This window comes from Hydractinia symbiolongicarpus, chromosome 10, assembly GCF_029227915.1.
Source record: "Hydractinia symbiolongicarpus strain clone_291-10 chromosome 10, HSymV2.1, whole genome shotgun sequence".
NCBI classification, from domain to species: Eukaryota; Metazoa; Cnidaria; class Hydrozoa; order Anthoathecata; family Hydractiniidae; genus Hydractinia; species Hydractinia symbiolongicarpus.
In genome coordinates this window covers 15,456,786-15,470,353 of record NC_079884.1, presented here as the reverse complement: position 1 = coordinate 15,470,353, position 13,568 = coordinate 15,456,786, and the positions used below count along the sequence as shown (strand labels likewise).

Genomic DNA, 13,568 nt, shown 5'->3' with positions numbered 1-13,568 from the left:
AGATGTTTAAATTATTAATTTATGCTTATTACCTTATTACATCAACAATGATATGTCATAAGGTCAGCAGATGGAAAACTTTGAAGAACGAAACAAGATTTTTTAAAAAGACTTATTCGAAAAAAATTGTTTAGAAAATGTAGTTTCTAAATAAAATAATGAAAAACGCAATCTTTTTAAAACCTCCGTTTTGCTTTCGTCCCTGTTGTCACCATATGGCACCAAACAGGGGTTATACTATACTCATGTGAAAGGAAGGGGGCGCAGTTAATTACCCGAAATGAACGGGCAGAACAGCTTTCCAAGAGATATTCACGCCGGTGTGAAAAATAAGTAAAATGACCCCATTAGATACCTAATCACCTCGCGCGGCGTATGATGCCTTGTAACCGCTTGCCGTTTGTCCGGGTGGTACAAGTGTTATTATGATATGTGAGACTTCTTAATGCAACTTCTAAGAAGTTTATACAGGACAAACGTTCCCATACGCCTGCAGCTTATTTTGTCGTCTTCCACGATCAGGATCAGTAGTGGACCTACGGTAATTCGAGCGCTGAACAGAATGGGAAAAACAGGATGGCGTTTGGGTTAGTGTGTTGGTAGAAAATAATGTATCATCTCCTACCAACATGATAACCCACATCTACAACAAAACTATAACTAACTATATAATTATAACTAACATTTTTCAACTAAATATCCTGATCGTGATTTGTACCTGCTTTCGTTTGACCTAATCAGCCGGGTTGGATATTAACAGCTGCTACCTAACCTATAAATAGTCTTGACGCTCCACCGTAGATAATATCCGTAGAATGAGTAAATAAGTCAAGATGTGCTAATTAAGGTTGTTAACTTAGCAGATGAAGTGTTATATGTCTATCAAACGGCTTTTTATTATATCTTAGTTTTTTAGTATTACAAATCATAATATTGTTTTCATAGTGAAATGTAATCTTTAATCAGATTTATCATCGTTTTAAATTAATCTCACAAGTATATATCGGCACTGCGATGGTCATTTAAAATAGGGTGATCTTTTGATAAATACGTAAACACGAAAGCAAGCCAGCAATACCATCTTTGTATATGCCAAGAGAAAGTTAGTCGTTTTATCTCTACAAAACAATCTGTTAGCTATGCCAAAATCATTTTTACTACGACGTAAGAGGGAAGAAAATGTTTCATCGAACATTGTAGTTGCAGAAATTTCTCAGAATGGAGGCAAGCAATCGACAGGTAATTCAGCTTTTTGAGATTTTTTTCACGCTTTATAAATCTTGCGCCAATCGTTTTGCGTAAAACAGCCGGTCTTGACGGTAATAAAAAAGTTAGTTAATAGATTTTCTTTAAGTGGTTAAAACTTTTTTTACTTACCTTTTTTTTACCGACGGGGACTTTTAACCGTTCTTTAGGAATTAAGTTTTTTTTTCCTTAAAAGTTTTAAACGAGTTAATTTAAGTTAATTTAACTAGGTAGTAATCTCATGTCGAAATTCTCCTGATTAATTTTTTTACACTTAGATTATGTCAGTAAATGTTAGAAAGTGATTACAATTTTTTTGGCCAACTGTTTTTTTTTTACTCCTTTTTTTACCGGTAATACACGGTTTGTTATGTGAATATTTTATACAAGGAGCTTGATCCGTTATATTAAAGGATACATTTAAAGTATTTTCTTGTCAAAAAATCAGTGATAGCACCTTCCTCGGGTGACATTCCTGTTGTGTTAGCGTTGTTCATATATTTTTCAACTTACATATTCCGCTCACAAAAGTAGTTTAGTTAAAAAAATTTAAAAACTTAATATGCTAACCAAGATAGTGAGATGAAATTTATTGTTATCGTTGTGAAGAGATAACGCCGTGTTCATACTTTTGTTTTGTTTTCAATTCACGCGAGACAAATTTACATCCTTATAAAAAAGTGTCTGGATTTTTTTTCATATGACCGTTGTTAAGATTTTCTTTGATAGATATTTGCACAATAGAAATGAATTATGACCATTCAGTAATAATAAAAAAATAGATTGCTAAAAATCTTTTGCGAAGTAACAAATTTATGAAGGGTCCAAGGGTTGAGAAATACTAAGCCGACCAGCAACCAACCAATAGGCAAGCTGGGAATGTAAATTTCGAAGCAATTTTTAGTTCTTAGCGTTGTACTTTAGCAACTATAAAAAGTTAAAAGGGAGCTAGTTTAAACAGTTTATCTGCAATGCCGATCATGTCCAACTGATACATTTTTTTATAAGCGAAACTGAACTGTGGAAAGACCTTCAAGTTAATAGTTCTCCTATTGTTCATTATTATAAAAGAAAACGTCATTTTTTTGTAACAGCCTATGTTTATAAGAACGTATATGTTTATAATAACCTTCCATCGTCTACCCGCTATGATTCTAGGTTTGTTTATTTTGAGAATCACTAAGAATCACTACAACATACTTAGTCTGAATTCGTTCGTTGACTATAAAAACGAAATAATGCAGCTCTACGAAACGATATGTTGGAACAGTTATTTAAAATTTATTTATTCACAGAGGAAAAAACGAGAAAAATAGGGGATTTCACAAGAACTTTTTTTTTTTTTTTTGCAAATTTTCAGAATGAAATTTTGCGTGCCAATTCTTTTTCATCTTTGCGTGACAAAAATATGAAAATATAAATATATTTTTATTTTTGCGTGAAAAATTAAACAAACACCCATTTTTTTCAAGCAGTTCCAAATACTATTAAAAATACAACCTCGACCTCAAGACCTGTTGTCCTTTTTTGCATATCAAACGGCGAGACGGCCAGACCTATCAATAAGCACAGCACCGATGAGAGACAAGGGAGCGAGGTTGTGATATATAGGTTCAACGGTTCTTCCAGAAACTCCTTTCCACGCAGCTGCTTCCATCGTCTTTTTCATCATCATTTATTCAAATGTATAAAATTTTAGAGCGCAAAAAATAAATAAAAATAAAAAAGAAATAAAAAAAATAGGCGTGCCTTGAAAAAAAAATTCCCGAAATCAATTGTTGCTATTTTGTGAAACTTGTAGTAAATTTTGTAGCAGTGTAAATGCTTATGTAACTGTATGTTCTGTTTGCTTGTGGTAAGCCTGCAAGTCCAACCGTGACAAGCTAGCGACTACACTTTTGTTAAAAAGCAAGGTTTTCCCGAAACTAGAAGTTGCTTAACATTGTGACAGGAATGTTTTTTGATTAACACCGATGTAATAAAAAAAAATTATATTTTCCAGTACTTGAAAAAATTACAAAGCCAAGAACTAAAAGATGTTCAAGTTGATTAGTTCACTAGTTGCTTGTTGGGTTGGTTGCTTATTAAAAAATAATGTAGTTTAAAGCTGAACTTGGCATGTTTTGTTACGTGTATGTTTATCACAAAACAATGTCCAACAGCTGGAAAAAATGATTACAGATGTGTAAAACGTCCTTTTTTTTCAGTTTCGTGTTTCGTACAATAGCGGTAAGTCTTTGATTCTTAAACTAATATTTATAAGTCGAGTTTCTTAAAATTTGTTTCAAATTAATGTTGTTTGTGCAGCTATATAAATAAAAGCTAGATGAAAAACAAAACAACGTTTTTTTTATCTTTTGGAAATGAACCAAGCACGCTTTGTGAGAACGTGTGAAGGCTGTTAGACTGTAGATTTGCTGATAAATCGTGTTTTTCGCAAAAAAATCTTATCGCAAAAAAAAAAATTCATGCCTGACAACCCCACCAATTATTATCGAGTGCCAGTGAAACTGAGCCTCTGCTAGCGATATCCATGTTGCGGTAATCACAACAAAATTTCACACATGGTCAAAGTATTGATTGCGGTCAGATTGCCGGAGTTATGTTGACATGAGTACAATCTGAATTTTGTTTTCTTCATGATTTTTTTTCTACTTTCCTGCAGCGCGTTCTTCAGAAAAGTAAAAAAAAAAAACAGTTCTTTTTAGGAATAGTTAATAATAAGAATTGAAGAAAAATCATTTTTGATCTTTGTACTAGTATGATGCAACACTTGGGTTTTTTCCATTGCGCATGCGTATTTTTTAGATGCTGGACAGGTTTTAGATTCTATGGGAATGTCAAACAGATTGTAAATAAACGTAGTCTTAAAGCGGATTGAATGTATTTTGCGAAAGGAATTATAGTTTTAAATAAAAATCAAACACTTTATAAAGCTCTTGAGATTAAACCGAAGTTGAAACATTAACACCGTTCGAATTTTAAGTACCTACGTGTACCGTTTTGTTGTGTTTGCACAATTCTGATTGGGCCAGAAAAATTTTCTCAATTCTCCAATTTAAGGCGTATATATGTGATCAGAATTGCATAAAAATCTACGGTAGCCGAAGCTTAAAAATACGTACTAATGTGAAAGTGTTTATACGTAGTTGAGTAGAGTTAAATTCAAATTATTTTCACTTCTCTTTTTGGAATTATGGGATGATATGGCAGAACACCAAAAATGAGCGAAATTCTTTTAAAGGAGAAGGGTAAAGCAACTTGCAAACTACGTAGTAAGCACCAATTTATATTCGACACACAAAAAATATCAACAAATAAACAAAGTTAAGAATAAATAAACAGAAGCAAAAACTTTTCATAAACCACTCGAGATGAAACTTTTGCCGAAACGATAAATATTAACCCAGGTGGTTGAATAAAAAATCTTCTCCGTGGCGGTTAATTATAAAATGTGGATATATAACAATTAGATTTAATCTCTGCGGAGGCGCGTGAAATAAATAGAAAAAGGTTTTTATCAACTTTCGCGTTTTTTGTTTATATGTGTTGTTTGTTTCCCTGTGCACAGATGTTTTTCACCAGATGTTAGGCGTTCTTTTGACTATCAAACAAATGGCGGGAAGTTTTATTCTTCGCAAAAACATACGTTGATGCTGATTTCACAATAAGAATATTATAACGAGTAACTGTTTTAGTATTGGATTTCAGAATTCAATACTAGTACAAATGCGATTTCTTCTATACATGTCAATTTATAGCACCAAGTTTTTTGTAAATTAGGCCTGAAGGGCCCGATTACACACATTTTTTGTAAGAATTCTTTTTAGAAGAATTATAAGGCTCTACCAGACAAGAAAATATTTATTTTAACAACATTTTTCAGAAATAAATTGAGGTGTAAAAGTCGTGTGTGTTTTAAAATGTGTAGCTAATACGTTTTATTGATTCTTCAATATTGTTTTATATGTCATCGCGTTTTAATTAAACTATTAGTTGATTTTTTTTAACAAAATTTACAAGATTTACGAAAGTAAAAAAAATTATTAAAAAAATGCAAACGTGTGAAGTTTTAGGCTGTGCTAAAGGTGTTATATTTTTATTTCTGTCAACCAAAGTAGATTTCCTGTCTTGTCGAAAAGTAATTTGACAGGTGTTTTAATTTAAAACAAGGCCAGCTAGAAAAAAAACTCGTTAAAAGCACAGCTATCACACCTACTTTCTCCCGAAAGGATTATAAAAATATATTCAGCTTTTTGTAACAAAGATATAATTGAATTATCTTTTTACTTCTATTCGATGTTCCAGATGTTAAATTATAGGCAAATTTTTAAAAGGTGCAAAAACGCTTCGGTTATGTTATACGAAGACATATCAAGTCCGACAGTTACAAATAACGTGTTTTTTTGTCTTCTGGAATGTTTATCTGAATCTTTTTTAAACTACGCACAGAAAAAATTGTGCTTAAGAAATAATACGAATTGCTTTTTCTAGACAATTAATAAAGAAAAGTTAGCGCGTTTTGGCTTTAGTCAACGTATAAAATCGTCGAACAATTGGATAATTGTGTAATGTTTTAATTCGAGAGAAAGAAAAAAAATTACGAAAAACAGATGGGGTTATTATTTCCAAGTGAATGCCTATTTTAAATTCCCGTCTTTATTATTAGAAAAAATAAAAATAAAAAAAGTTCACCAACGTGTTAGCTATTTAATTTTAACTCAATGTACACATGTTCATTTACAAGCAGTTGCATCAGGGCGTAGTCGTTGTTTTAAATTTTTTAACGTTTCATTAGTTCTTGCTTGTTTTTAGATTATTGCTATTATTACGAAAATGTTAGTCTTTTAAAACCAGAATTTTTATCAATGTTTATCGTTTTTGTCATTTTCTGTTCGAGTATATTTTATGCGTGGTGTAATTTTTTGATTTATCGAGATAAAATGGTAAGCTGGATAATATTCAGTTTATCAAATGTTATAAACATGTAGCCATTTTAGTTCATATGTCTAGCTTTCCCTAAACTAAATGCCAGGATTAAGATATATATTTTTACATTTTGTATTTATTGTAGATAGCATTGCGGAGATCTGTTTACTAGTGTACGTGTCGAGTGGTTTAAGTTTTCGTTTCTTTTTTAGATCAGTCGATAAAAATGGCTGGGAAACGCAAGTTACGCGATAGTGAGAATTCTCCACAAACAATTTCGAGAATTACCGGACTTTCGACGCACGTTCACAATGATTTGCATGCTTACCACAAAAACGCTGAACGTTACAGCAAGTATCTTTGCATAGACAAGCCTGTAAAGAAAGAAAATAGTTTCCATGTTTCTCGATTACTCCAAGAGAACAAAAAAGCACCCAGTATTCATAATACGGATTATTCGGCTTTTAAAGTCTTAAGCAAGTCAAGTCCGCTAAATTATTTCGAACGATTGTATAAGAAACGAATGCGTGAACACAACGAACTTACAATGGAAATTGATAGGTTTAAACCATGTAGTAAGTCATGCTGTGTTCCGTCGCCGTCATCATATCCACGTCACTCACCGACAGTTTCACATCATACGCCAACACGTTTTAGTTACTCGCCAATACTTTCTCGCCGTTCGAGTGAAACAAGTAGTGCAAATTCCAGCGGAAGTACATGCAACTCTCGTCAAAACGAAAGCAATTTGTCGTGTGAAACCGATGAGGAGCACCAAAGAAGTCCCATTTTGCGTATAAAAAACACAATCTGCCATGGACCTTGCTGCGGGCCACGCACTCCAGGAGAAAAATCAATGATAAGAAAGAATATTGATCGACATTTTTTACCTTTTGTTCCATATCGAAAAGTTAAAAAAGAGATAAACGAAGAAAGTTATAACATGAGAAAGTGCTCTTGTCCGCAGTGTTATATTGATACACAATTTGAACACAGGGAACCTCTAAAAGGGATACCATACCTTGCTAAAAAAAATTCTATAGATACACCTGAAAATTTACAAAAATTGGAAATAAAACCTATATCAAAAAGGAAGGCTCTGATTGGCGAGCTAGGACTTCATCAAAATGTTCGTAAGGAAGAAGAAAGAGAAGGTAATAAAGAGGGAAAAGATAAACACGTCAGTTCGACCGATTTGATAAATATACCACCAGGTCCGAATCGCAGTCGCGCTGTTGCTAATTTACTGGAACGACGGAGAGTAGCGGAGTTGAACAGTGCTTTTGGAAAGTTGCGTCTCCTTGTGCCAAGTTACGGCGATGAAGATAGAACGTTATCCAAAATCAAAACTTTAAAATATGCTTTAAACTACATGTACCATCTTACTGATATACTAAACATGCAAGCCAAGGATGACTCTTTTGACGTTAAGACATATTTTGTAGGTTTATGTAGAAAAGACCCCTTAATACAAAAGTGTCAGGAGCATATGATGAAAAGAAATGTTATTCAATAAGGAAGTTATTTTCTCTGTTTTTTGAAACCTAAATTCGAAAAAATAAAAAATAAAAATCCGTGAAATGTAATGTCTATTCTTTATCTTCTGAACGAAAGTAAAATTATACAATACACAATGTCATATTTAAAAAAAAAACTCTTTTAGCTAATTGTATCTGAAATTCAGCACAAAAAATTCTTTACCCCCATGCTCCCATGTACGCACTGTATAATTAATGCAAGAAGTAAATTTGAAATCAAAAATTTTTTTTATCAAACCATTGTTTGGTAGTCACATTTTTAAATAAAACCAGGAAATTTGACTTCATAGTCCAGGGATGTGAAGAACGTTACAAAATTTCTTTTTAAAAAAAAACAAAAAAAAACCTGAGTATATTTTATAACATAAATTAGAATGGTTTGGATAAATGAAAAAAATGATATTATTATCAAACTTTTGAAAAAATGGATGGAAATAACCAAATCGATCTTTGTTTTGTTTTGCCAGTCTTTTTATCCCCTAAATGAATTACGTTTGCTGTTCTTCTAACTTTTTAGGTAAATCACCACCACTGCACTGTCGAAGCGCACAATTACAACCAATTATTGCGAGCATATCGTCCTAGGACTTATTATTATTGCAAGGAGCTCATCAAAATTTCATAAAATAAACATCCAGCTCCTGCAGCCATTTAGTGGTCAGTAAACACGTGCGAAAAACATCTAAAGCAATTTCTATGATTAAAATAAGCCGCATAAGGTCATAAAATATTTGCCGTTCAGACCAAATGCATTATTAGATTCAATATTGGAATATCGCCTTTTAATAGACAGTGCTGTAATTATTGCTTTTCGCTACAAAAAGCTTGAAACCATGCGTAATACGGAATTACGTTACAAAAAACATAGCAAAAAACATGCTGGTCACTACTTTCGATGATGTATACTTGCATATGTATTAAAGATAATCTCAATGCATTTTATGTAATTATTTCGTCACTTTCAACAACATTGTAGAAATTGTTCAACATATCACTTTTTTGTACCTATAAAATAATTGGGCTTTGTCTCACCATAACCAGCATAAATAAATGGATCTTCGATTCCAAGCTTTTCATGGTTGAACGAAAAAAAATTATAGATGAAGCAAATATGATACAATCAAGAATCTCTTAAAATAATAAGACAATTTCGGGTGTCTGTATAAGGAGTTTTAAAGAGAGTTGTCTTCTTTTTCCTCCCTGATCGGTCGGTGACAGGCAAAGCTGATTATATTTTTTAAAGTTTTCCTTACAAGCGCCTATGTTTATTATATTTATAAAATATTATACATTAGATGGAACATGTTTAAAAAAATCTGTATTATCTCTCCGCTTGAGAGGTCTCTCGTTTACACATAGCTAGCACTTCCAAGATTGAAATAATTCTTCTTATCTGACCGTCAATTTCCACAACAGGATTAAATTTTTCTTCTAATTATTTCGCACTTTTGAACCAAAGTTTTATATATAAAAAACATTTTTATCAATACAGTCGGAAAAATCGGGTAGATTTTTTGCGTGTCATTTGCCGTAGATGCAACGAACGATATTTAACGCTATTAGGTACACCCTGCTCCAAATAATATTCAGAAGTATTTAAATAGTCAATACTGTTTCTAATATATTGCGCTTGAAGCATGTTACACTTCTGCGATACATTCATCTTTTTTCAGACCACAAAAATAAAAAATGGTCCAGACTTTTTAGCAATTGAATAGTTCTTTTGTGTTTCATGCATATCGAAAGAATTTTTTATTGCTTGGTGTAATCTTTGCTTTTACATTCACATTATTTTTTTCGTTTCGAGACTCAATGTGTAAGTTTGTTAGCTCTTCTTCACTTAGTTCAAGTTCTGTATACTGAATTTCAAATGAAAGATTAAATTTTCCTTGTTTTAACAAGTATATATATATATATGATATATTTTAGCACTGCAGATATAGATCTGAATTGTAGAAGCACAAAGGTTCCAAGAGTCTAAAAATCCTCCATTTTCATCACTACTATATGAATCGAATGGAAACACCATCCTTTTTTTGACCAAATCAAAACAACTGTATATTTATTAACAAGAAACATGGCACCATTTTCAATATTTGCTTTCTTATTAAGCGCATCATCTAATGTTGAGGCATGTAGGGTAAGAGTCCCACCCCCGTCAAGAAATTTGATTTTGCATGTCTTGCCTTTGACTGTAACTATGTTTAGTAGTTCATTGAAAGATGCATAAATTAAGGTTTGAATGGATTTATACAATGAATACTCCTTAGTAAATATCTATTCCAAATTTTCACTCCTCTAATTATAAACCTTGTGGTTAGTAAACCAACACACTGCAAACAAAGACGCGCATGTAGACCTGACGTATCCCCAAACCTAGAATTCTCTTGGCTAAAAGACTTTCAGGTTTACAGTTACTTTCTATTTTTAACGATAAGTTCTGACTGATTAAAGCTATCAGTTTCTGTTTCAATATTTGTCGAAGATATGAAAAAGATTGTGCTGGGTAGGTAAAAGTCCTTCATACGACGTAAACGACATTGGAAGTTGCATTGAAAAGTACAGTGCGCTACAGAAACTGTACGGGAGCAAGTACTTATATAGCTAGGACAAAAATATAATAATAAACAAAAATGACAAATAATTCAGGAATCAGTACGCAAATGTCGAAAACCAATATATTTCTTGTTTCTTGTTTAATTTTTTTTGTGGGATAAACACATTCCTTTGAATTGATTTAAAGTCGAATTTTTATCGTTGCTGGCATTTTATGTTAAATTGAAGACCTATCGCGAAAGTTCATTCTCGCAAAAACAAAACATAAAAGTTGTCATTGCGGAGAATATTTCGATTGATTTTACGATTTATTTATTTATTTATTTATTTTTTGATTTGCAGTTGTTATACGCATTTCTTTCTTTTTGATGTCCGAGAAGTTAATGAACTGAAAAATTGCGAAATTTAGTTAAAAATTATAAACTACATAAGGCGAAACACGTATTAAAAGATTGCGAATATAATCGTCTTCGTTTAAAAAGTGTTAAATCAAACTTTCTTTACACCAAACTCGCGTTCTTTAATCTGCATATTCCGCAATAATAGTTTAATATGAACTTTATTCAGTAAACATCAAACACAAGACATATTTATGACTATCAAAAATCATCGAGAGACGGTTGCCAAAGATGTTCAAAAGATGAAGATCTTGCCATTAGAGCATATATTTCTTTTATCAGAGGACCTATTTGAAGACGTAAAGAGTGATTTTTTTTTGCGTACAAGCATTTGAAATGACTATGGTGTAACTGGTTTTATAATTGCAAAGAAAATTTTTAAAATCCGTTTTTTACCTTGTATACAAAATAATTGCAATCCAATGTCCGAATTTCTAATATAACGTTTACTGCACCTTCATTTTTACTTCTCTGTGAACGAGATTGAACAATCAATAATTAAAATGTCAGCTTGTCATTGTTCTTATTTTGTTCTTATTTTTAATTCGCAACGTCTTGTTATAAAAAAACCAAGATGTACCCACCCTCGTTACTAGGGATTTTTCTTTTCATATGAGAAAAGGCGAAAATATTATACAATTAATTGTAGGAACAGAGGTACAATTATAAACAAAAAAGATACAAATAGCTCAAACATTTGTTTTCATAACTGTGTGATCATAACAATTTTATAAGCACCTGGGTGGAGAGCAGGCTTTGAAAATTAACATGTTTATGTTTTATGCTGAACTTGTGTAATCTGCGACGAGTGTTTGTAAGAAGGTTTCGCCAGTAAGTACATTGTACAATTTTTTTTCATGCATAAATTTTACAGTAAATATTCCATTCGATGACAAAACTTTTTAATTGATTTTATAGGTAGTATTGAAATATTTTAAGTTGTTGAAAGCAACAAAAATGAAAGTATCTGTGCTTGGTTCAGGAAATGGTGGTTATGCTCTGGCTTTTCATTTGGTACAGTTGGGCCATGAAGTTTTGCTTTTTGAATCTGAGGAATTTAAAGATGCCATTCAACCTGTTCAGAATACTGGATGCATTGTCGCTTTAAAGGAGATAGGCGATTCTCAAGCTGTTGTTCATGGCGTGTCGAAAATTTCCATAAGCACAACAGACATTAAGGATGCGATTGGTTTCAGCAATATTGTGATGCTTATTGTTCCATCTTTTGGACAAGGTCCCGTATTTAAATCGGCTTTGCCCTACCTGACAGAAAAACACATACTCATAAGTCTTCCAGGCAATTTCGCCTTCCTTGAATACTTAAAAATCGTTAAAGAGAGATCTGAATTAGATGTAACAAAAGATTTACCATTCACGCTTGTAGAAACCAGCACGATTCCGTATGCATGTCGGAAAGTTAAGGGAAACCAGGTTTTCATTAGCGGCATTAAAGCAATGTTAAATGCAGGAGTTTATCCATGCTCAAAAACGGCTGAAACCATGAAGGCTATCAGTCCGTTGTTTATACTGAACTTACAGACAACAACAAATATATTAGAGGTTGGTTTTTGCAATCTGGCATGCGTTGTACATCCATCCATAACCATTTATAATGCTGGTTGGATCGAATCAAGGGAAGGAGAATTCGGTTTTTACAAAGACGGTGCGTCGCCTGCAGTGTTAAAGTTAGTCACGGCTTTAGATAAAGAACGAATTGCTATAGCGCATGCACTGGGCTTTACTGTGGATAGCCTTTTGACAGGTTGGGCGAAGTGGTACGGAGAAAAGGAAGTAAATACCTTAGAAGAGCTGGTTGGTACCAAACGTTATGAAACAATTAAAGCGCCTTCCAGCTTGAACAGCCGCTATCTAACCGAGGATTTGAACTTCATCCTCCTCCCGATTGTTAACCTTGCGAGACAATATAATGTACCAACTCCAGTGGCTGATGCTGTGGTCACGTCAGCGAAAACATTGACCGGTTTATCCTTCCAATCCGCCCGATGCTTTTCTACTTTCCCAAGACATTTTCAAAATCTTTAATTTCTAAGGAATATATAAATATTATTAAGCAAAACTAGCGAATTTTGTTTTACGATTAACTCAATATCTTTTTTTGAAATGAAAACAAACTTCGAAACATTTGTTATAATTTTTTTTTGAAAAACTTCTAGTACATTCGCATATTCTTTGTAAAATATCTCAAAATTACTGATTCGCAAAACGCAACCTTTGCGAAACGCATTTTTGGACCTCGCGAAGAAGGTCTTTGCTAAAGTTAAGCTAGGGTTTAATAATCTATCTAAAAAATGCCTTTGGTTGTGACAGCAACGTGAAGTTTTAGGGTAATAATTGATCAAAAAAAGTGTCTTACGTCTTCAACAATTTTTTCTTTCATTCAGATTTTTTATGCAAAAGCAACCATGAATGACACTCTCGCCAATTGAGGGAGGACAGAGGAAACCGTTTTTATGTCATTTGCTTTCAATTATTACATGGCAAGACATTAGACGGAAAAATATTTTATTGTACTTTAAAGTATTAAAAGACATTTTGCAACATTGTGGTGACCGCGATCCTTGAATGTCCTGGAAAATCCTAAAATTGAAGAGGTCCTGGAATTGTTCTGAAATGTAATCATATAATTTGAAATTTTTGCAAATCCAATTACAAATCTAATCTTTTTACAAACCTTGCGGAAGGGATTTTCTAGAAGCTAAAACACACCTGTTTTACTTCTCTACACCATTTAGCATCATTTTCTAATATTTCATGGCTTGCCCATAATTAGCGGATGATCATTCGCATTAAAATCGTAAGGATTCTTAGCTTCCAGAACTTCATTGTGTTAACTTTAATTATGGAGAAAAAGAAAATGGTTATGATTATTCATTACTGATTG

At 32.7% G+C, this 13,568-nt stretch overlaps 2 protein-coding genes across 3 annotated transcripts; both read left to right on the top strand.

Moving 5' to 3' along the window:
• The first annotated feature begins 884 nt into the window (after nucleotides 1–884).
• LOC130662751 (uncharacterized) lies at nucleotides 885–7,985 on the top strand. Of its 2 annotated transcripts, none has more exons than XM_057461676.1 (2): nucleotides 885–1,239; nucleotides 6,387–7,985. In XM_057461676.1, exons 1-2 carry the CDS (start codon nucleotides 1,140–1,142, stop codon nucleotides 7,688–7,690), a joined length of 1,404 nt encoding a protein of 467 aa, XP_057317659.1. In that variant the 5' UTR covers nucleotides 885–1,139; the 3' UTR covers nucleotides 7,691–7,985. The 2 variants fall into 2 exon arrangements, with proteins under 2 accessions (XP_057317659.1, XP_057317660.1); XM_057461677.1 differs by lacking the exon at nucleotides 885–1,239 and adding an exon at nucleotides 6,002–6,191 and having other exon boundaries at nucleotides 6,387–7,931.
• Nucleotides 7,986–11,395: 3,410 nt separating this feature from the next.
• LOC130612781 (opine dehydrogenase-like) lies at nucleotides 11,396–12,806 on the top strand. The gene is made up of 2 exons (XM_057434137.1): nucleotides 11,396–11,497; nucleotides 11,585–12,806. The coding sequence occupies exon 2, from the start codon at nucleotides 11,624–11,626 to the stop codon at nucleotides 12,707–12,709; it is 1,086 nt and encodes a 361-aa protein (XP_057290120.1). The 5' UTR covers nucleotides 11,396–11,497; nucleotides 11,585–11,623; the 3' UTR covers nucleotides 12,710–12,806.
• Nucleotides 12,807–13,568: the final 762 nt, after the last annotated feature.

Bases quoted from the DNA above. Each gene is read 5' to 3' on its own strand.
- LOC130662751 (XM_057461676.1), top strand. From the start codon at position 1,140: ATGCCAAAATCATTTTTACTACGACGTAAGAGGGAAGAAAATGTTTCA. The intron at 1,240-6,386 runs GTAATTCAGCTT...TTTCTTTTTTAG, and splicing joins TGGAGGCAAGCAATCGACAG to ATCAGTCGATAAAAATGGCT.
- LOC130612781 (XM_057434137.1), top strand. From the start codon at position 11,624: ATGAAAGTATCTGTGCTTGGTTCAGGAAATGGTGGTTATGCTCTGGCT.